At 48.6% G+C, this 22474-nt stretch overlaps 1 protein-coding gene across 1 annotated transcript in view; it reads left to right on the top strand.

Annotated features, from left to right (window-relative positions):
* The window catches only part of c7h1orf35 (chromosome 7 C1orf35 homolog), a 41602-nt gene that overhangs the window by 15496 nt on the left and 3632 nt on the right, over positions 1–22474 (top strand). Inside the window, exons 5-7 of the mRNA XM_085992526.1 lie at positions 8417–8489; positions 10120–10202; positions 15892–16023. Coding sequence (XP_085848652.1) covers positions 8417–8489; positions 10120–10202; positions 15892–16023 — 288 coding nt within the window. The remainder of the gene's footprint in view (positions 1–8416; positions 8490–10119; positions 10203–15891; positions 16024–22474) is intronic.

Here is a 22474-nt window from a genome sequence, read left to right as displayed (position 1 = left end):
AGCTTGTCTAAAACTCTGCTGCCTGTAACCTAACTTGCACCAAGTCCCATTCACCCACCGCCCTGTGCCCACTGACCTACATTGAATCCTAGTCCCCGAATAGCTCAGTTTTAAAATTCTAGGCCCAGAAATTCGGCTCTCCACGGGTGAGTACGCACGGGGTACTCGCCCGTAGGCTGAATGGAATTGCCGGTTTCCTGCATGCACTGCGCATGCGCGGGAAACCGGCACTTCCGATCCTCTGAACGAAGAGGTTCAGAGGTCGAATGCGTGCGCGTGCGCTTTGAACTTAGTTTTTTTTTACAGGTTTTCCCGGGAGGGTAAGCCTGCAGGATTTACACATTTAAAAAGCAGGCGTAAGGCCTGCTTTTTGCAAGGTAAGTGGTCAATTAATTAAAATAAACATTTTTTCCACAGGTTTATTATTTTTAAATACTTTAAAGCAAGGTAAGTTTATTTTTAGCCCCATTATAAAATTTCCTGCTGATTCAATTTCCCCATAAACTTAAGCTTGTCTAAAACTCTGCTGCCTGTAACCTAACTTGCACCAAGTCCCATTCACCCACCGCCCTGTGCCCACTGACCTACATTGAATCCTAGTCCCCGAATAGCTCAGTTTTAAAATTCTAGGCCCAGAAATTCGGCTCTCCACGGGTGAGTACGCACGGGGTACTCGCCCGTAGGCTGAATGGAATTGCCGGTTTCCTGCATGCACTGCGCATGCGCGGGAAACCGGCACTTCCGATCCTCTGAACGAAGAGGTTCAGAGGTCGAATGCGTGCGCGTGCGCTTTGAACTTAGTTTTTTTTTACAGGTTTTCCCGGGAGGGTAAGCCTGCAGGATTTACACATTTAAAAAGCAGGCGTAAGGCCTGCTTTTTGCAAGGTAAGTGGTCAATTAATTAAAATAAACATTTTTTCCACAGGTTTATTATTTTTAAATACTTTAAAGCAAGGTAAGTTTATTTTTAGCCCCATTATAATATAAAATTATTTTTTTCAAAAATTTAAATTATTGTTTAAAATAGTTATTTAATGTAATTTATAGTTTATTTAAAAAGTGTGATTTATAAAAAAAATAAAAACATTATTTGAAGGTTTACTGCTATTTTGGGCCCGTAGTATTTATACGTTTTGACAGGTCTACCTGTCAATCTTATGAATGGGCTTTTCCCTCCTCCGATTGGCTGCCCATGGCTCACGTGATCCCAGGGGACGTATCGCACTAACTACGCCCCTGGGACACGTAAGCACTGCGCGCCGGCAGCTGTGCCAGGCCCCGGAGCGGAATTCCACGGGGCCCTACAGCTCAATTGCTGGCACGCAAGGTAAGTGCAGGTCGGGGGCTTACACCCGCGGGAAGCCCCCGACCCGAATTTCTGGGCCCTTATCCTTGTGTTCAGATCCCTCCATGGCCTCGCCCCTCCCAATCTCTGTAACCTCCTACAACCCTCCAAGAACTCTGCGCTCCTCCAATTCTGGCCTCGTGCATCCCCCATTTCCTTCCCCCCCCCCCCCCCCCCCCCACTATTGGCGGCTGTGCCTTCAGCCTGGGCCCTAAGCTCCAGAGTTCCCTTCCTAAATCCTTTCCCTGCCTCTCCAGATCTCTTTCCATCTTGAAACCTACCTCTTCGGTTACCTGTCCTAATGTCTTCTCCTTTGGCTCAGTGACAATTATTTTTGTCTGATTTTGTTCCTGTGAAGCACTTTGGGAAGTTTTACTATGTTCAAGGTGCTACATAAACGCAAGTTGTGTGTGATGCGCCATCAATTACTCAAAAGACTGAGGTTAAGCGAGTAACAACCAGGCTTTTATTAACTAAAGAATGAAGGTCTAGTCTCGAGTGGTCGACCCGTCCAGAATACTAAGGGACTGGGAGGTAGTCACTTATATACCTGGAATAGTGGGAGGAGTCAGCCGAGGCATGTCCAGACCTGTACCTAGTGGAATACACATACACATACAGACAGGTATAACAGTGGTTTACCACATTCACCCCTTGTTTAAAAATGAGTCCGGCGGGGTGAAGTGTAGTTAAAAGTTCGTGTATTGGAGTCTCTCCGGAGGTCTTGTCTGCCGCTGTGATCGACGTGGCGACGGCAGGGGTGGTGGAGCTTCCGGCGTCGCGTCCCGTGTAGGCTGGGGCACTGGAGTGTAGTCCTCGTGGGTGACGGTCCAAGGCGAGCCGGCTGCTGGGGTTGGATATCGGGTCGTGGGGGGGGGGGGTGGTAATGGGTAGTGGGTTACAGCGGTCCCCGAGGGTGTGAGGTCTCGTATGGAGACTGTGTCCTCCCGCCCGTCCGGGTACGCAATGTAAGCGTACTGGGGGTTGGCGTGGAGGAGGTCGACCCTCTCGACCAGGGGGTCCGTTTTATTGGTCCTCACGTGTCTTCTCAGTAGTACCGGCCCTGGGGACGTCAGCCATGGCGGTAACGCTGTCCCCGATGTGGACTTCCTTGGGAAGACAAACATTTTCTCGTGAGGGGTGGCATTGGTGGCAGTGCAGAGCAGTGACCGAATCGAGTGGAGCGCATCGGGGAGCACCTCCTGCCAGCGGGAGGTCGGAAGGCCCCTAGACTTTAAGGCTAGTAGGGCGGCCTTCCAAACTGTTGCATTCTCTCTTTCCACCTGTCCGTTCCCCCGGGGGTTGTAACTGGTGGTCCTGCTTGTGGCTATACCCCTAGCGAGCAGGTACTGGCGGAGTTCGTCGCTCATGAACGATGAGCCCCGGTCGCTATGGATATAGCTGGGGAAACCGAACAGGGTGAAGAGGCTGTTCAGACATTTAATGACCGTGGCACTGGTCATGTCCGGGCAGGGGATAGCGAATGGGAAACGGGAGTACTCGTCAATGATGTTGAGGAAGTACACATTGCGGTCGGAGGAGGGGAGAGGCCCTTTAAAATCGACGCTCGGGCGTTCGAAAGGGCGAGTGGCTTTTATCAGGTGGGCTCTGTCTGGTCTATAAAAGTGCGGTTTGCACTCAGCGCAGACTTGGCAGTTCTTGGTCATGGTCCTGACCTCCTCAATGGAGTAAGGCAGGCTGCGGGCCTTGATGAAGTGGAAGAACCTGGTGACCCCCGGGTGGCAGAGGTCATTGTGGAGGGCCCTCAGCCTATCGATCTGCGCGCTGGCGCAGGTGCCACGCGATAGGGCATCGGGGGTTCGTTGAGCTTCCCAGGCCGGTACAAGATCTCGTAATTGTCGGTGGAAAGTTCGATTCTCCACCTCAAGATCTTGTCATTTTTGATTTTGCCCCTCTGCTTGTTGTTGAACATAAAAGCAACTGAACGCTGGTCAGTGAGCAGGGTAAATCATTTTCTGGCCAGGTAGTGCCTCCAATGACGCACAGCCTCCACAATAGCCTGGGCCTCCTTCTCGACCGCGGAGTGTCTGGTCTCCAGGCCCTGGAGGGTTCGTGAGAAGAATGCCACAGGTCTCCCCGCCTGATTAAGGGTGGCGGCCAGAGCGAAGTCGGACGCATCGCTTTCCACCTGGAAGGGGATGGATTCGTCCACTGCGTGCATGGTGGCTTTGGCAATGTCCTCCTTGATACGGTGGAAGGCCGAGCGGGCCTCTGCCATCAGGGGAAAAGAGGTGGATTTGATCAGCGGACGGGCTTTGTCTGCATAGTAGGGGACCCACTGGGCGTAGTAGGAAAAAAACCCTAGGCACCTCTTCAGAGCTTTGAAGCAGTGGGGCAGTGGGAGTTCCATAAGGGGACGCATCCGGTCCGGGTCGGGACCGATGACCCCGTGTTCCACAACACAGCCAAGGATGGCGAGGCGGTCTGTGCGGAATATGCACTTCTCCTTGTTATATGTCAGGTTCAGGAGTTGGGCGGTGCGGAGGAATTTCTCGAGGTTTGCGTCATGGTCCTGCAAGTCATGGCCGCAGATGGTCACATTGTCTAGGTAAGGGAAAGTGGCCTGCAGCACGTTTTGATCGACCATCCGGTCCATCTCCCTTTGGAAGACGGAGACCCCGTTGGTAACGCCAAAGGGAACCCTAAGGAAGTGATAGAGGCGGCTGTTTGCCTCAAAAGCAGTATACTGGCGGTCTTCGGGACGGATGGGGAGCTGGTGGTACGCTGATTTCAGGTCAATGGTCGAAAAGACGTGGTACTGCGCGATCTGGTTGACCATGTCAGCTATGCGGGGGAGTGGGTAGGCGTCCAGCGGGGTGTAGCGGTTTATTGTTTGGCTGTAGTCGATGACCAGGCGTTGTTTCTCGCCGGTCTTAACGACCACAACCTGGGCTCGCCAGGGGCTGGAGCTGCCCTCAATAATCCCCTCCTTCAGGAGCCGCTCCACTTCGGTTTTGATGAAAACCCTGTCCCCGGCACTGTATCGCCTGCTCTTTGTGGCGATGGGCTTACAGTCGGGGGTGAGGTTAGCAAACAGTGGGGGGGGGGGGGGGGGGGGGGGGGGGTGGTGGGACTCTGAGTGTGGAGAGGTTGCATCTGGTGCGCGGCGGGCAATTTGGAGGCTGCTGCCTGCGGACTGTGAGTGGGGGGAGGGGGCCACCGTAACGCTTTTGAGGTGGCACTGGAAATCCAACCCCAGTAGAACGGCAGCGCAAAGTTGTGGCAGGACCAGGAGTTTAAAATTATTTAACACAGTCCCGTCTACTACTAGTGTCACCGCGCAGTAGCCGCCAATGTCCGCTGACTGGGACTCGGCGGCCATAGAAATCCGCTGGTGCGCAGGCAGGACTAGGAGAGAGCAACGCCGCACCGTGTCGGGGTGGATGAAGCTCTCTGTGCTCCCGGAGTCAAAAAGGCAGTTTATTGCATGGCCGTTTACCTTAACGTCCATTTTGGACCGAGCTAGTTGGTGCGGTCTTGTTTGGCCCAGCGTAACAGAGGCCAGCGTAGGGGTCGGTGTGTCGCTGCGGGTATCAGATTGGGGGGGGGGGGGCGGTGTGGTTGGCGGCCTGCTGCGTCCCGGCTGGTGTCCAAGATGGCGGCGTCCATGATTCCCATGTGGCTGGAGTCGTCCAAGATGGCTGCTGCTGCGGTGGTTCGCACATGGCTGGGGAGGCCCAAGATGGCGGCTCGCATGGCCCACACGCGGCGCTGCTGGCGTTCAGGGTGGCTTTGGCCTTGCAGACGCTAGCGTAGTGTCCCTTTTTCCCGCAGCCCGAGCAGGTCGCATTCTTCGCCGGGCAGCGCGCTCTGGGGTGTTTGGCCTGGCCACAGAAGTAGCATTTCTGGCCTTGGGATACTGCTGTCTGGCTTTGGGACACTGCTGCGGTGGTTGGGCTGTGGCTGGGGTGGCACGGTGCTATGGGGCTGTCCTACCGTGTCCCAGGTTGTCGTTCCCCGCGGTGCAGAGGAGTAGGCATCCATGCCCCGGTAGGCTGCGTCCAGCGTTAGTGCGATTTCGGAGGCTTTGTCGAGGGTGAGGTCACTCTGCTCCAGCAGTCGCTGTCGGGTGTAGTTGGACCTGTGGCCCGCTACGAAGGCATCCCGGATCAGTTCCTCCGTGTACTTAGTGGACGTTACCGCCTTACACCCACAGGCCCGGCCAATGCTTGGAGATATTCCTCAGTCGATTCCCCAGGTTGTTGCTTGCGACTCCCCAGGAGGTGCCTGGCGTAAACTTCGTTCACAGGGCGCGTGTACTGGGTCTTGAGGAGCTGGAGGGTGGCTGTGTACGAGGTCGCATCCCGGATGACTGAGTACACTCGGTGGTTCACCTTGGAGATCAGGACAGACAGTTTGTTCGCATCCGTTACGACCGCAGTGGAGGCAGTCAGGAATGCCTCGAAGCACATGAGCCAGTGAGCAAACTTGGTGGAAGCGTCCGCTTCCCGACTGTCCAGGTCCAGGCATGCTGGTGTGAGGATCTTCTCCATTATAAAAAATTTAGTTAATAAAATTGATGCGCCATCAATTACTCAAAAGACTGAGGTTAAGCGAGTAACAACCAGGCTTTTATTAACTAAAGAATGAAGGTCTAGTCTCGAGTGGTCGACCCGTCCAGAATACTAAGGGACTGGGAGGTAGTCACTTATATACCTGGAATAGTGGGAGGAGTCAGCCGAGGCATGTCCAGACCTGTACCTAGTGGAATACACATACACATACAGACAGGTATAACAGTGGTTTACCACAGTGTGATCTGTCTGATCTCAGCCAGGGCAATGATGGGGGCGGTGCATTGTCAGTCACTGTCTTCAGTTCAACAATGGACTGTGGCCAAGGTGAATAATTGTCCCGAATATATCAGCGATTCTGTACTGGAAATTATGAGAAACATTTGCGTTCATATAGCACCTTATCACGTCAGTGTCTTAGAATTTGTTATGTGAAAATATTTATTGTGTAGGCAAATATGGCAGCCATTTTGCACACAGCAAGATCCTTACTGTTGCACTAGAGTCTCGGCCTAGATTATGTATTCAAGTCCTGGAGTGTCCACAAACGCCTGGTACAGAGTGCTACTAAGGTGATGAGCTTAATTCCTCGGAAGAGGGTGAGCTCCAATCGTAGGGGAAGGGGTCCTGATGTACCAACTCTGCACTGTGACTGGTCTCAGTAATTGCAGAGTCTCTTGTGAGGATATAACTCTGATTCTGCTGGCTCACTCCTCTCCTCTCCCCTTCCATCCCGCCTCAGTGAGGAGGACAACAGCAGGAAGGAGGGAGTCCTTTTGATCCATCCCGCTGTTATAAAGCTTGTTGGCAAGGAGAGTGAGCTGGCACAACTTGCCAAGTGCCAGCTAGCGTGCTGTTCTGAAATGTGATGGCATCTGGAGGTTTAATTTCTTCTCCCTTCCAACGACGGATCTTGGTCCCATTGTTGTGCAAGTGTCAGTTTACAGCACAGAGGGACGCTCTGCTCATATGCCTCGGCCACACGTCTCCTTACAGCTGATGTAGAGTGGCCCTGGAAGAGGCCTGAGAGCAAGCTGCCTGGCGGTGCCCAGTCCATGGACACCCAGGGAGAAAGTAGGGAGACTTGGGAACACAGGAATGGGAGTAGGTCATTCAGCCTCTCGAGCCTGTTCCCCATTCGATGAGATCTTGGCTGATCTGTGATCTAACTCCATATACCTGTCTTTGGCCCATATCCCTTAATACCTTTGGTTAACAAAAAGCTATCAATCTCCGATTTAAATTTAACAATTGATCTAGCATCAATTGCTGTTAGCGGAGGAGAGTTCCAAACTTCTACCACTCTGTGTGTAGAAGTGTTTCCTAATTTCACTCCTAAAAGGTCTGGCTCTAATTTTTAGATTATGCCCCCTAGTCCTAGAATCCCCAACCAGCAGAAATAGTTTCTCTCTACCCTATCTGTTCCCCATAATATCCTGAAAACTTTGATCAGATCACCCGTTCACCTTCTAAATTCTAGGGAATACAACCCTAATCTGTGTAATCTCTCCTCGTAACTTAACCCTTGAAGTCCGAGTATCATTCTGGTAAACCTACGCTGCACTCTCTCCAAGGCCAATATATCCTTCCAAAGGTGTGGTGCCCAGAACTGCTCAAGTACTCCAGGTGTGGTCTAACCAGGGCTTTGTATAGCTGCAGCATAACTTCTGCCCTCTTGCACTCTTGTCCTCTAGACATAAAGGCTAGCATTCTACAACTGCTATTGACATTTTTATGATCTATGTACCTGGACCCACTAAGTCTCTTTGGACATCCACTGTTTTTAGCTTTTCACCATTTAGAAAGTACCCTGTTCTATCCTTTTTAGTCCAAAGTGGATGACCTCGCATTTGCCTACATTGAAATCCATTTGCCACAGTTTTACCCATTCACTTAATCTATCAATATCCCTTTGTAATTTTATGCTTTCATCTACACTGCCTACAATGCCGCCTACCTTTGTGTCATTGGCAAATTTGGATATATGGCTTTCTATGCCATCATCTAAGTCGTTAATAAATATTGTGAATAGTTGAGGCCCCAACACAGATCCCTGCAGGACACCGCTAGTCACATCCTGCCAATTTGAGTACCTGCCCATTTTCCCTACTGCCTGTCTCCTGCCGCTCAGCTAATTTCCTAACCAGGTCAATAATTTGCCCTCCACTCCATGGGCCTTCTACCTTGGATTACAGTCTCTTATGTGGGACTTTATCAAATGCCTTCTGGAAGTCCATATAAATAACATCTGTAGACATTCCCCTGTCCACTACTTTAGTCACCTTTTCAAAAAATTCAATCAGGTTTGTCAGGCATAACCTACCTTTCACAAATCCATGCTGACTCTCTCTGATCAACTGAAAATTTTTGAAGTGTTCAGTCACCATATCCTTAATTATAGACTCTAGCAATTTCCCCACAACAGATGTTCGGCTAACTGATCTATAATTCAATCGTGTAATCTGTGAAGTGAAGGAGCTAGCAAAGGAGAGCCGGCATCTGATTAACCAGCCTGTTCCAACCTGTTTTCTTGCAGTGGGACCACTCCCAGGATGATGCTGACCAGAGAGGACCGTGAGGCGGCTAAGCTTGGACTGGCTATTTTTACGGTAGGAAACAGTGCATCGTTCACTCAAATTAAAGTCGGGATTGGGGGGCTGGATTACAAAAGTGAGCAAGTTATGTTTCAGTTGTGCAGACCCTTGGTCAGACCTCAGGAAGGATATATTGGCCTTGGAAGGGTTATAGTGCAGATTCATCGAAATGATATCAAGTTTGAAAGGGTTAAATTGAGGAGAGGTTGCATAAACTTGGCTTATTTTCCCTTGAGGGAGGGGTGATCTAATCAAGTGGTTTAACATGATGAAGGATTCGATAGGGTAGATACAGAGAGACTATACCCTCTAGTGGGGGAATCCAGAACAAGGGGACATAATCTTAAATTGGAGCTAGGCCATTCAAGAGTGAAATCAGGAAGCACCTTTTCACACACAGGTTAATGGAAATCTGGAATTCTCTTCCCCAAAAGGCTGTGGATGCTGGGATAATTGGAGATTGAAGACCGAAATCAATAGATTTTTGTTAGGTAAGGGTATCAAGGGATATAGATGAAAGGCGGGTAAATGGAGTTGAGATACAGATCAGCACGACCTGATTGAATGAAGGTACAGGCTCGAGAGGCCAAATGTCCTACTCCTGTTGCTATTGTGTCAGGTCAATGGAATGCATGACTCTTGTATTGGTGTATTAGTGACCATCGATTATCGAATCGCTGAATATGTAAAGGGAGCAAGTCAAAATTCCGCAGTCGGAACGTTAAATTATCCCTGTCTCCACGGGGCATCGGTTTTCAAATTGGGGCCTCGAACCTAAGGGGTCTGCAGGGATTTTGAGAGGACCCCTGTAATCATCAGGTGTCTGCCCGACTCCCAGCAGGTTTCTGTGTGTTGATTTGCTGGTATGTCGTTTCTGATACACACTAATTTTTGCGATGGCGGCTTTGGGAAGCTGATGCTGCCTTTCAGAAATGAAGACATGGAGTCTTTGAGAGGGTGCCGATACTGCCTGGGCTCCTAGGGAGTGTGCTGATACTTGCAGGGAGTCCTTGCCAGCATGCCAATACTGGCAGGAGGTTACTGGGAGTGTCCTGACACTGGCGGGTGCTCCTAGGGAGTGTGTCGGTATTTACACACTGTTCTCAGGTGTGTGTGTACCCAGGACTGCCAGTATTTTCAGGGGGTTCCCAGACTCCGCCAGTATTTTCAGGGGATCCCCAGGAGGACAGTGCCTGTATTTTCAGGGGGGCCGTGCCTGTATTTTCAGGGGTTTCTGCAGGGTATGATGGTATTAGTTGGGGAAGGTCCCCAACGAACACTTGAAAATCACAGTCATACAGAAGCTCACTTTCCCGGGAACTCTGGGAATTCCTGCAAGATGGGAGCCCTGAAATAAATTGCACTGTTCACCTGTCGGATGCATTTCAGCAGCGTTACTGTTCTGACGGAATGTATATAGCTGTAAGACCAATCCGAAATGAAAGCAGGAAAGTGCTCCAAATGGAGGGTAGGCCTGACGGCACCTGGGAGAGAATTTGATTAGCAGATTTCCAGCACAGGACTACAGCCCCAAACGTTCAACCTGCCTTATTATCAGTATTATCGGCAAACCTGCTGTGTATTTCCAGCATTCTCGGGTTTCTATTTCTCTCCAGTAACCACATTCTTTCCTCTCTTGTTACAGCACCACAAAGCTGATGACATTGGCGAGTCATCGAGCCAGAAGCGGAAACCAGAGAGGGAGAGCAGAGAGCCTGAGACTGTGAGGTGAGAGGCCAGCGATGGCCAACAGCTGACCAGTGGTCAGGGTCGCTGTGTTTTTATTTGCCCTGTTTCTTTCCTCGACTCTTCTTGAAGTTGCTGTAATACATAAAAACATAAGACGTAGGAGCAGGAGTAGGTCATTTGGCCCCTCGAGCCTGCTCCGCCATTCAATAAGATCATGGCTGATCTGATCTTGGCCTCAACTCCACTTCCCTGCCTGCTCCCCATAACCCTTGACTCCCTTATCATTCAAAAATCTGTCTATCTCCACCTTAAATATATTCAATGACCCAGCCTCCACAACTCTCTGGGGAAGAGAATTCCAAAGATTCACGACCCTCTGAGAAGAAATTGCTCCTCACTTCCGTTTTAAATGGGTGCCCCCTTATTCTGAAATTATGTCCCCTAGTTCTAGATTCCCCCACGAGGGGAAACATTCTCTCTGCACCTACCCTGTCAAGCCCCTTCAGAATCTTATATGTTTCAATAAGATCCCCTCTCATTCTTCTAAACTTCAATGAGTATAGTCTCAACCTTTCTTCATAAGACAACCCTTTCATCTCCGGAATCAACCTCGTGAACCTTCTCTGAACTGCCTCCAATGCAAGTATATCCTTCCTTAAAAATGGAGACCAAAACTGTACGCAGTACACCAGGTGTGGTCTCACCAACGTCCTGTACAGTTGTAACAGGACTTCCCTACTTTTATACTCCATTCCCTTTGCAATAAAGGCCAACAGTCCATTTGCCTTCCTAATTACTTGCTGTACCTTCATGCTAACTTTTTGTGATTCATGTACAAGGACCCCCAGATCCCTCTGTACCTCAGCATTTTGTAATATCTCCCCATTTAAATAATTTGCTTTTTTATTTTTCCAACCAAAGTGGATAACCTCGCATTTTCCCACATTATACTCCATCTGCCAGATTCCTGCCCACTCACTTAGCCTATCTACATCCCTTTGGAGATGCTTTGCGTCCTCCACACAAGTTGCTTTCCCACCTATCTTTGTATCATCAGCAAATTTGGCTACATTACACTCGGTCCCTTCATCCAAGTCATTATTATAGATTGTAAATAGTTGAGGCCCCAGCACTGATCCCTGCGGCACCCGACTAGTTACAGTTTGCCAACCTGAAAATGTCCCATTTATCCCGACTCTGTTTTCTGTTGGTTAGCCAATCCTCTATCCATGCTAATATATAACCCCCAACCCGTTAGCTCTTATCTTGTGTAGTAACCTGTAGTAATGGAAAAGGCTAATGGAAAGTTTTCCTTTATCTCGAGGGGTCTGGAATGCAAAGGGGAGGAGATGGTGCTTCAGTTGTTCAGAGCCTTGGTCAGACCCCATCTGGAGTACTGCGTACAGTTTTGGGCACCGTAGCTCAGGAAGGATATACTGGCCTTGCAGAGGATGCAGTGCAGATTCACCAGAATGATACTGGGGTTTAAAGTGTTAAATTGTGAGGACAGGTTGCATAAACTTGGGTTGTATTCCCTTGAGTTTAGAAAGTTGAGGCTAATCAAGGTGTTTAAAATTATAAAAGGTTTCTTTTTCTGGGGGAATCCGGAACAAGGGGGCATAATCTTTAAATCCGAGCCAGGCCATTCAAGAGTGAAATGAGGAAGCACTTTTGCACATACACACAGTAGTGGAAATGTGGAATTCTCTCCCCAACACCACCTCCCGCCCCCCCCCCCCCCCCCCAAAGGCTGGGCTTGAGATAAATAGTTATGTTACATAAGGGATATGGATAAATGGAGTTACGGTACAGATCAGCCACGATCTAATTGAAAGGTGGTGCAGGATCGAGGGGCTGAATGGCCTACTCCTGTACCAATGTTCTACTGTTGGCGTGGTTTAAACCTAATTTTCATCTCATTTGGATCGCTTCATTGAGACGGTTGCAGGGAGCCCTCCAGTGGTAAGCGTGCAAGTGAAATGTAAAGGGACAAGGCAATTAAAGGGGACTGTTGGGGGAACAAAATTTTTTTTTAAAAGGCTCATTACTCCACTTATTAGCAGCCTGCTGAAGGGGCAGGGGACGGAGAAGAGACAAGGAAAGAAAATCTAAGGTGCAAATTATGAGTCTGCAGCCGCATAACCGAGCAGCCCAGCACCCATAGGTCAATGTTGCAATATGCCTGGAAGGAGATGGAACCAAGCTTCAGGCCGTAGCTGACCATTACTGTTGCTGTGTGTTCCAGCCCCATGCTGCATAGCAACATGACAGCTGTGCGTCTGCTGACCCGAACCCTGTGGTCATTGCCAGACAGCTGTGACAATGTGCAGATGTGGTTCATGGCATCTTGGTGAGTGTAATCAATCAGAATGTATTGTCTGCTGGTCACCTAGGGCTAAGTGGTAGCCTTGGCTCAGTGCCTCTTGCCACGGAGGAAGGTTGCGGGTTCAAGTCCCACTACACTTAAATAGTGAGGGAGTATTGCAGGGTCGGCAGTGCGATCTTTCGAATAACATGTTAAAACCAAAGCCCTGTCTGCCCTCTCGGGTTGATGTAAAACATCTCGTGGTACTATTCGAAGAGGAGCAGGGGAGTTCTCCTGGTGTCCTGGCCAATATTTGTGCAAATTGTCTGCTGCGTTTCCTACATTACAACAGTGAGTACACTTCAGAAGTATTTAGTTGGCTGAGAAGCACCTGTGGCATCCTGTGGTCATAGAGTCATAGAGTAATACAGCACGGATAGAGGCCCATCGTGTCCGCGCCGGCCATCTAGCCCTGTCTAATCTAATCCCATATTCCAGCATTTGGCCCGTAGCCTTGTATGCTATGGCATTTCAAGTGCACATCCAAATGCTTCTTAAATGTTGAGGGTTTCTGCCTCCACAACCCTTTCAGGCAGTGAGTTCCAGACTCCAACCACCCTCTGGGTGAAAAAGTTCTTTCTCAAATCCCCTCTAAACCTCCCGCCCTTTACCTTGAATCTATGCCCCCTAGTTATTGACCCCTCTACTAAGGGAAAAAGCTCCTCAGCATCCATCCTATCTATGCCCCTCATAATTTTGTACACCTCAATCATGTCCCCCCTCAGCCTCCTCTGCTCCAAGGAAAACAAACCCAATCTGCCCAGTCTCTCTTCATAGCTGAAGCGCTCCAGCCCTGGTAACATCCTGGTGAACCTCCTCTGCACCCTCTCTAACGCGATCACATCCTTCCTGTAGTGTGGCGACCAGAACTGCACACAGTATTCCAGCTGTGGCCTAACCAGTGTTTTATACAGCTCCATCATAACCTCCTTGCTCTTATATTCAATGCCTCGGCTAATGAAGGCAAGTATCCCATATGCCTTTTTTACCACCTTATCCACCTGTTCCGCCGCCTTCAGGGATCTGTGTACTTGCACACCCAGATCCCTCTGACCCTCCGTCTTGCCTAGGGTCTTTCCATTCATTGTGTATTCCTTTGCCTTGTTAGTCCCCCCAAAGTGCATCACCTCGCACTTTTCCGGGTTAAATTCCATTTGCCACTGTTCCGCCCATCTGACCAACCCATCTATATCGTCCTGCAGACTGAGGCTACCCTCCTCGCTATTTACCACCCTACCAATTTTTGTATCATCCGCGAACTTACTGATCATACCCTTTACATTCATATCCAAGTCATTAATGTAGACCACAAACAGCAAGGGACCCAGCACCGATCCCTGTGGTACCCCACTGGCCACAGGCTTCCAGTCACAAAAACAACCTTCGACCATCACCCTCTGCCTTCTGCCACTAAGCCAGTTTTGTATCCAATGTGCCAAGGCACCCTGGATTCCATGGGCTCTTACCTTCTTGACCAGTCTCCTGTGCGGGACTTTATCGAAGGCCTTACTGAAATCCATGTATACCACATCCACTGCGTTACCCTCATCCACACACCTAGTCACCCCCTCAAAAAATTCAATCAAATTAGTCAGACATGATCTTCCCTTGACAAAGCCATGTTGACTATCCCTGATTAATCCTTGCCTCTCCAAGTGGAGACAAATTTTGTCCCTCAGGATTTTTTCCAATAATTTTCCTACCACTGATGTTAGGCTCACTGGCCTGTAGTTCCCCGGTTTTTCCCTACTACCCTTCTTGAATAATGGTACTACATTAGCGGTTCTCCAGTCCTCTGGCACATCCCCTGTGGCCAGAGAGGTCCTGAATATATGTGTTAGAGCCCCCGCAATCTCCTCCTTTGCCTCACACAGCAGCCTGGGATACATTTCATCCGGGCCTGGGGATTTATCCATTTTTAGGCCAGCTAAAACCGCCAATACCTCCTCCCTCTCGATGTTAATATGTTCGAGCATATCACAGTCCCCCCGCCCTATTTCTATGTCTACATCGTCCTTCTCCATAGTGAAAACAGATGCAAAAAATTCATTTAGAACCCCTCCTACATCTTCCGGCTCCACACACAGATTGCCACTTTTGTCCCTAATGGGCCCTATTTTTTCCCTAGTTATCCTCTTACCCTTAATATACTTATAAAACATCTTAGGATTTTCCTTTATTTTGCTTGCCAGTGTTATTTCATGGCCCCTCCTTGATCTCCTAATTTCTTTTTTAAGTATCCCCCTGCACTTTTTGTACTCCTCTAGGGCTTCCTCCGTCTTTAGCCTTTTGTATCTACCAAAAGCCCTCCTTTTTTTCCTAATCCATTCTCGTATATCCCCTGACATCCAAGGTTCCCTGTGGTTTTTGGAACCACCCTTGACCTTTACGGGAACATGTTGCCATTGTATGATCTCAATCTCCCTTCTGAAAGCCTCCCATTGCTCCGATGCGGATTTTCCTACAAGTAGCTGATCCCAGTCCATTTTGGCCAGATCCTGCCTTATCCTATTAAAATCGGCCTTCCCCCAATTTAGAACCTTTATTTCCGGCCCATCCCTGTCCTTTTCCATGACCACCTTAAATCTTACCATATTATGGTCACTATCACCAAAGTGCTCACCTACTAGCACTTTTTCCACTTGGCCGGCCACATTCCCTAGAATTAGGTCCAGTACCGCCCCCTCTCTTGTAGGACTTTCTACATGCTGGCTCAAAAAGCTCTCCTGGATGCACTTTAAGAATTCTACACCCTCTGAGCCTTTCACACTCTGACTATCCCAGTTAATATTGGGGAAGTTGAAATCCCCCATTATTATTACCCTATTATTTGCACATTTCTCTGAGATTTGCCTACATATCTGTTCCTCTATCTCCCCCTGACTGTTTGGAGGCCTATAGTACACTCCCAGCAAAGTGCTTGCCCCCTTTTTGTTTTTAAGCTCCACCCATATGGCCTCATTAGAGGACCCTGCTAATATATCATCCCTCCTTACTGCAGTAATTGACTCCTTAATTAATATTGCGACACCCCCTCTTATACCTCCCCCTCTGTCTCGCCTGAAGATTCTGTACCCCGGAATATTGAGCTGCCAGTCTTGCCCTTCCCTCAACCATGTCTCCAGGTCATAGAAGTTCTTCCTTTCATGCAGCACCACTGAAAGCATAACACACTGTGATAGGGTGCGTCTGAGAAGGCATTCGAAAGTATGGTTGGTCGGGCAGTTACCTTGGAGGTTGTGGTTGGGTGGCGATGTTTTCTGGGCCAGTGTCTGATTGGATTCCGGATGAACAGATGGGGTTTGGATGAAAGCTTGTGACTGTCTCAGTTTCTCAGTACAGTCTGTCGATCCCACACTCTAGGCTTGAAGGCCGAAAGCGACACAAGAAAGAGAAAAAGAGCAAAAAGGAAAAGAAGAAAAAGAAGGAAAAGAAGAACAAGCAGCACAAGAACCGGACAAAATCGTCACCGTCCAAGTCAAGCCATCGAGACAGGTAGATGGCAGGGGAAGCTGTTGGATGAGGGGTTGGGGAAGGAGTGATCCTGTGCATCTTGTCATAATCGGGAGTGAACGTGATTGCCTTTGACGAAGGTGCTTTTCTTTTTACAAACGGTCACTGGAAAAGGAGCTTCAAAAGAAACAATAAATTGCATCAACATGGCCTTTAATGCAAACAACTTTACAACACCACAGAACAAGGATGCCAAGCGAGATGAGAGGGGCTAGGAGGGGAACCGAAAGCTTGGTTGACGAGATGGGCTTTTAAAAAGTCATGTCTATTTGCAACACCATAGTTCTGATTGGTCCCCTTGAAGGACAAGACCCACTCAGCAGTTTCTCTGGAATGTGTAATCAGATCCTCCCTGCTTATGTAATCAATGACTTTGCAAAATGTAATTCAAACCATTCTGACTGCCTACTCTAGACAGACGAGCTCAGTTGGAACAGACACGGCTCACCGTCGTGAGTTAAGACCTTCTCCCATCCCCCAAACAAGTTCCTGCCCTCACCGCCCAAGTTCCTGACTTTCTTTCTGCCAAATTGTGCTGTGTGGGTCACTGATTGTTAACAGGTTTATTGGGTATGAAGTGAATGGTGACCGTGTCATGACTTCCAGATTTTGTCCAGTCCAATTATGTCACTTGCCCCACATACACCGAGCTTTCAGAGAAATCAACCAGGTCTAGCGGGAGAATGTGGTGTGGGTGTAAAGGGGCTGGGGTTGGAAGCACTGTTCCCTCTAAGGTGTGTGACTGCGCGCCCGCGCACTAATCCTTGAGCTGCAGCACAGTTGAATTGAATTGCCACGCAGAGCCGGACAGCAGCTGGAGCGGGGGAGTGGCCCGATTTTAAAAACACCGACTTTGCGGCCATCTGCGTAGGCGCAGTATTGCGGAGCCGCGCATGCACACCCGATCCCCTTCTGCGCATGCGCCCTTTTGCCGGAGCCACGCATGCGCAGTACCCCACCGTTGCGGCCAACAGTACAGGCCACGCTTTGCAACAAGATCCGTTGGAGTGGGAGGGAGAGCGAAGATGGAAATGAGACAGACAGAGAGCGAGAGACGTGTGGGGGGAGGGAGAGAGTGAGAGATGTGTGGTACCCTGTCTATCCCTTAATGGCCCTATTACCATCCCAACCTTTTTTATTGATGTGCCTGTAAAATGTTTTACTATTTATGTTCCTTGATAATTTAATTTCATAGTTCCTCTTTGCCTTCCGAATTGTTTTTTTTGACTTCTCCTAATCCCTTTGTATTCTCTCTTATGCACTCCTCTGCTGTCTATGTACTTTTCTCCACTCTGTTAACTTGTTTTTTGTCATACTTATGTTCTTCTCTATTATCATTAAGTGTATTCTATTATGGTCACTATTGCCAATATGTTCCCCTACTTTTACTTTTATTTTCTGCTCTGGCTCATTCCCCATTACTAGATCCAATAGCGAATCCTCCCTTGTTGGGCTCTTTACATATTGGGTTAGAAAGGAGTCCTGTAGATATTGTAGGAACTCCATTCCCTTATCCCCTTTACCTACTTCTTTTGTTCAATTAATATCGGGTAGTTGAAATCCCCCATGATGATGATTCTATGTTTTTTTACTAATTTCTCTAATTTGTCTGTATATTTCTTCCTCCACCTCCCTTCCACTATTAGGTGGTCTGTCGACTATGCCTATTAGTGTGATTGATCCTTTAATATCTTTTATCTCTATCCATATGGATTCTATTTTTGTCTTGCTGATGGCAGTAGAAATAAATGATGCAGCTATTATGTTATCTATAAGTACAGCTACTCCACCTTCCCTTTTTCCCTCTATCTTTTCTAAATATGTTATACCCTGCCGTGTTTAATTCCCAGTCCTGATTTTTCTGTAGCCGTGTCTCAGTAATCCCTACTACGTCTGGTTCCTCGCAATGTATGATTGCCTCCAGCACTCCTGTTTTATTACGGACACTGTGCATTGCTGAACATACAGTTTAACTCATTTTTAATAGGATTTCTTCTCACTTTGGCCTAGAAATTCGGTGGCGCCGCGTTTGGGGCGCCAAGCTCGCCGGAATTTGCGCTCCGGCCAGAGCCGCTTGCGCCCTCCCGATATTCAGTGGGAGCGCCCCAAGAGGGACTCTGGGCGCTGCTCGAGGCTCCCCGCGTCCCGCTTGGGGCACTCAAACTGAATATCGCCACAGCGCCACATGCTGTGGCACGGCGCGCTGCTGTACTGCAGGCCTTCCTCCCCTCCTTAAGGGGGAGGGGCCTGCACCAGCGCAATCACCGATCGCGAGTGCCAGCAAAAGAGCCCGACAGCGAGGAGAAGTGCCGGGCTTTTGGGACACAGCCGGCACTGCCCGGGGGGGTGGATCAGGAGGCCGGGGAGGGCAGCGCGAGGAGGTGCTGGCAGGCGGCCACCGGAAAAAATGGCCGCCCCGCACCTCCACCTTAATTTGCGCCACTACCGCCACAGGTAGGCCCTGTGAACCGGTCGCGATTTGCGACCGGCGTTAGAGGTGGGCGCGACCAAATATCGCGATTGGGGCGGGAGCGGGGCGCTGCGCACACCAATGACGTCATCGGTGGCGGCGCAGCGCTACAAGCTAACGCCGCCATTAGCGCCCCGCTAAATATCGCGGGAGGCGTGGCCAGTGGCGCTAAAGCCACTGAGTGCCCTCTTTGGGCGCTAACTGGTGGCGCAGCCCACTGAATTTCTAGGCCTTTATGTTTAACCATCTTTTTAAACTCCTGTTCTATAACACTGTTTGCTCAATTGCCATCAATATCCTCCGTTTTATTCTTTCCTATGCTCACTTTTCCTGGTTTGTTTATATTTAGGCTACTTACGTTTCTTGTAGATCCCTCCCCCTCCCCCCTTACTAGTTTAAAGCCTTTGCCACCTCCCTCTTTACCCTTTCCACTAGGTTCCCATCCTGGTTCAGGTGGAGCCTGTCCCATTGGTACAGCTCCTTCTTGTGCCAATGTCCCATGAAAAGGAACCCCATTTTCCCACACCAGCCCTTTAGCCACGTGTTAATTCTCCTGATCTGTCTGCCTCTATGCCAATTTGCACGTGGCTTGGGCAATAATTCAGAGATTATTACCCTGCTTTTTAATTTCGAGCCTAACTCCTGAAACTCCTTCAGTAGGTCCTCTTCCCTGTTCCTACCTATGTCGTTTGTTCCAACATGGACCATGACAACTTGATTTACTCCCTCCCTTTGCAAGTTCCTCTCCAGCCGCCATGAGATATCCCTTACCCTGGCACCGAGAAGGCAACACACCCTGCGAGATTCTTGTTCTTGGCTGCAGAGGACGCTATCTATCCCCTTAATTATAGAGTCCCCTATTACTACCCCATTTCTATTCTGCTCCCCCCACCCTCCCCCTCCCTCCCTTGGACAGCCTTCTGAGCCACGGTGCCTTGCTCTGCATTGTGGCTGTCCTCCCCGCAGTCTTTCTACTTGTCCTCAGATAGCGAGTACATCATACCTGTTGGACAGGACCAGTGTCTGCAGGACCTCCTTCTCAACCTCTCGTAAATCCCTGCTACCCGACTCCCTAACAGTCACACCCTCCCATTCCTGAACCTGTGCTTTCCTCTGGGGTGTGACTGTATTCTGGATAAAACTGTCCAGAAATTCCTCCCCCTCCCTTAAGTGTCAGAGTGTCTCCAACTCGCACTCCAGCTCAGTGACTCTGAGCCAGTGAGATTCGAGATGGAGACATCTCCTGCAGATGTGTATGCTCGGGACAGTCTCGCCATCCACAAACTCCCACATATTGCAGGCCAGACACACAACCTGCCCTGCCATATCTTAGACTAGCCTTATTTTATTTATTTGATTAGGTAGTCTTTATTCAATGATTATTTATAGTTATATTAAATAGTTTAACTATTTAAGCTATAAATTTAATACAGTACGTTATAGATTCTCGGTCCTAGTTTAAACCACTGTCCTAGGTTAGAGAGGAAAAAAACCTTAATACTCACCAAACAATCACCTACTTGCTGTCCTGTGACGTCATTCTTTTTTTGGGGGGAAATCATCGACGGTTTGGAGGCAGGAGGGTGAACAGCCAGAGGTCGTGTTCCATATCGATACCAACGACATAGGTAGAAAGAGGGATGAGGTCCTGTAGGCAGATTTCAGGGAGCTAGGAATGAGATTAAAAAGCAGGACCACAAAGGTAGTAATCTCCGGATTACACGCAGTGCCACGTGCTAGTGAGTATAGAAATAAGATAGCACACATTAATGTGTGGCTGGAGAGATGGTGCAGGAGGAGGTGGGCTTTAGATCCCTGAGGCATTGGCACCAGTTCTGGGGGAGGGGGGACCTGTACAGGCCGGATGGGTTTCACCTCAACGGGGCCGGAACCAATATCCTCGCAGGGAGGTTTGCTAGTTCTGTTGGGGAGGGTTTAAACTAATTTGGCAGAGGGGCAGGCACCAGGATGTAACATTAGAAAGGGGAAATAAAGTGCTCAAAGGATTGGGAGAGGCAGAGAGCACTAAAGTAAGAAATGGTAAGGTATTAGGAGGGTCAAACTAAGAGAGAATACAGGATGGTCTAAGATGGGCTTACAGTGTATGTATGTGAACACACGAAGCGTAGTAAACAAGGCAAGTGAGCTGCAGGCAGAAATAGCCACGTGGGAATATGATGATGTGGCAATAACTGAGACCTGGCTCAAAAAAAGACAGGATTGAGTATTAAATATTCCTGATTATAAAGTGTTCAGGAAAGATAGGAGGTGGTTTGGCAATATTGGTCAAGGAGAATGTTACAGTGCTGGAGAGGGAGGATGTCCTGGAGGGGTCAAGGACAGAATCTATATGGCTAGAGTTAAGAAATAATAGAGGTGCCATTACACTACTAGGTGTATTCTATAGACCACCAAATAGTGGGAAAGATATGGAGGAGCAAATTTGCAGAGAAATTACAGAGAGGTGCAAGAACTGCAGAGTAGTAATAATGGGGGACTTCAACTATCCTAATCTAGACTGAGATCGTAATACTGTTTAAGGGCAGGGAAGGGGAAGAATTTCTGAAGTGTGTTCAGGAGAACTTTCTTGATCAATATGTTTCCAGCCCGACGAGGGAGGAGACATTGCTGGATCTGGTTCTGGGGAATGAGGTAGGTCAAGTGGAGCAAGTGCCAGTCGGTGAACATTTAGGGAACAGTGATCATAGTATCATAAGGTTTAGGTTAGCTATGAAAAAGGACAGGGAGCAATCTAGAGTAAAAATGTTTAACTGGGGGGGAAGGCCAATTTTAGTGGGATGAGAACATATCTGGCCCGGGTAAATTGGAATTAAAGATTGGCAGGCAAAACTGTAATGGAACAATGGGCTGTCTTTAAAGAGGAAATAGTTCAGGTACAGTTGGGGTACATTCCCACTAGGGGGAAAGTCAGGGCTCCCTGGATGACAAGCGAGAGAGAAAATGAAGAAGCAGAAAAAGGGCACGTATGACAGATGTCAGGTTGCAAATACAACTGAGAATCAGGATATATCAGAAAAGTGAAAAAGAAAATAAGGGCAAAGAAAGGGTATGAGAATAGAATGGCAGCCAACATAAAAGGTAATCCAAAAGTCTTCTATAGGCATAGAAATAGTAAAAGGGTAGTAAGAGGGGTGGAGCCAATTAGGGACCAAAAAGGAGACATCTGCATGGAGGCAGAGGGTATGGCTGAGGTATTAAACAAGTACTTTGCATCTGTCTTCACCAAGGAAGAGGATGCTGCCATACATAGTAAAGGAGGAGGTAGTGGAGATACTTGATGGGATAAAAATTAGGTATTAGAAAGGCTGGCTGTACTTATAAAGTAGATAAATCACCAGGAGCAGATGGGATGCATCCTAGGATGCTGAGGGAATTGAGGGAGGAAATCGCAGAGGTACTGGCCATAATATTCCAAGCCTCCTTAGATACAGGGGTGGTGCCAGAGGACTGGAGAATTGCAAATGTTACACCCTTGTTCAAAAAACAGGTGTAAAGATAAACCCAGCAACTACAGGCCAGTCAGTTTGACCTTGGTAGTGGGGAAGCTTTTAGAAACCATAATCAGGGACAAAATTAAGTCAAGTGTGGATTAATTAAGGAAAGCCAGCACGGATTTGTTAAGGCAAATTGTGATTAACTTAATTGAGTTCTTTGATGAGGGTAATGCAGTTGACATAGTGAACATGGATTTCCAAAAGGCATTTGACAAAGTGTCACATAATAGGCTTGCCAGCAAAGCAAAAGCCCATGGAACAAAAGAGACAGTGGCAGCATGGATATGGAATTGGCTAAGTGACAGGAAACAGTAGTGGTGAACAGTTCTTTTTCAGACGGGAGGAATGTATACAGTGGTGTTCCCCAGGGGTCGGTTCTAGGGCCACTGCTTTTCTTGATATATATTAATGACTTGGATGTGGGTGTACAGGGCACAATTTCAAAATT

Source organism: Somniosus microcephalus, chromosome 7 (assembly GCF_052327205.1).
Source record: "Somniosus microcephalus isolate GS21.2 chromosome 7, FLI_Smic_1.0, whole genome shotgun sequence".
In the NCBI taxonomy this organism is placed as follows: Eukaryota; Metazoa; Chordata; class Chondrichthyes; order Squaliformes; family Somniosidae; genus Somniosus; species Somniosus microcephalus.
The sequence above is the reverse complement of the archived record's forward strand: the minus strand, read 5'-3'. Positions and strand labels throughout refer to the sequence as shown.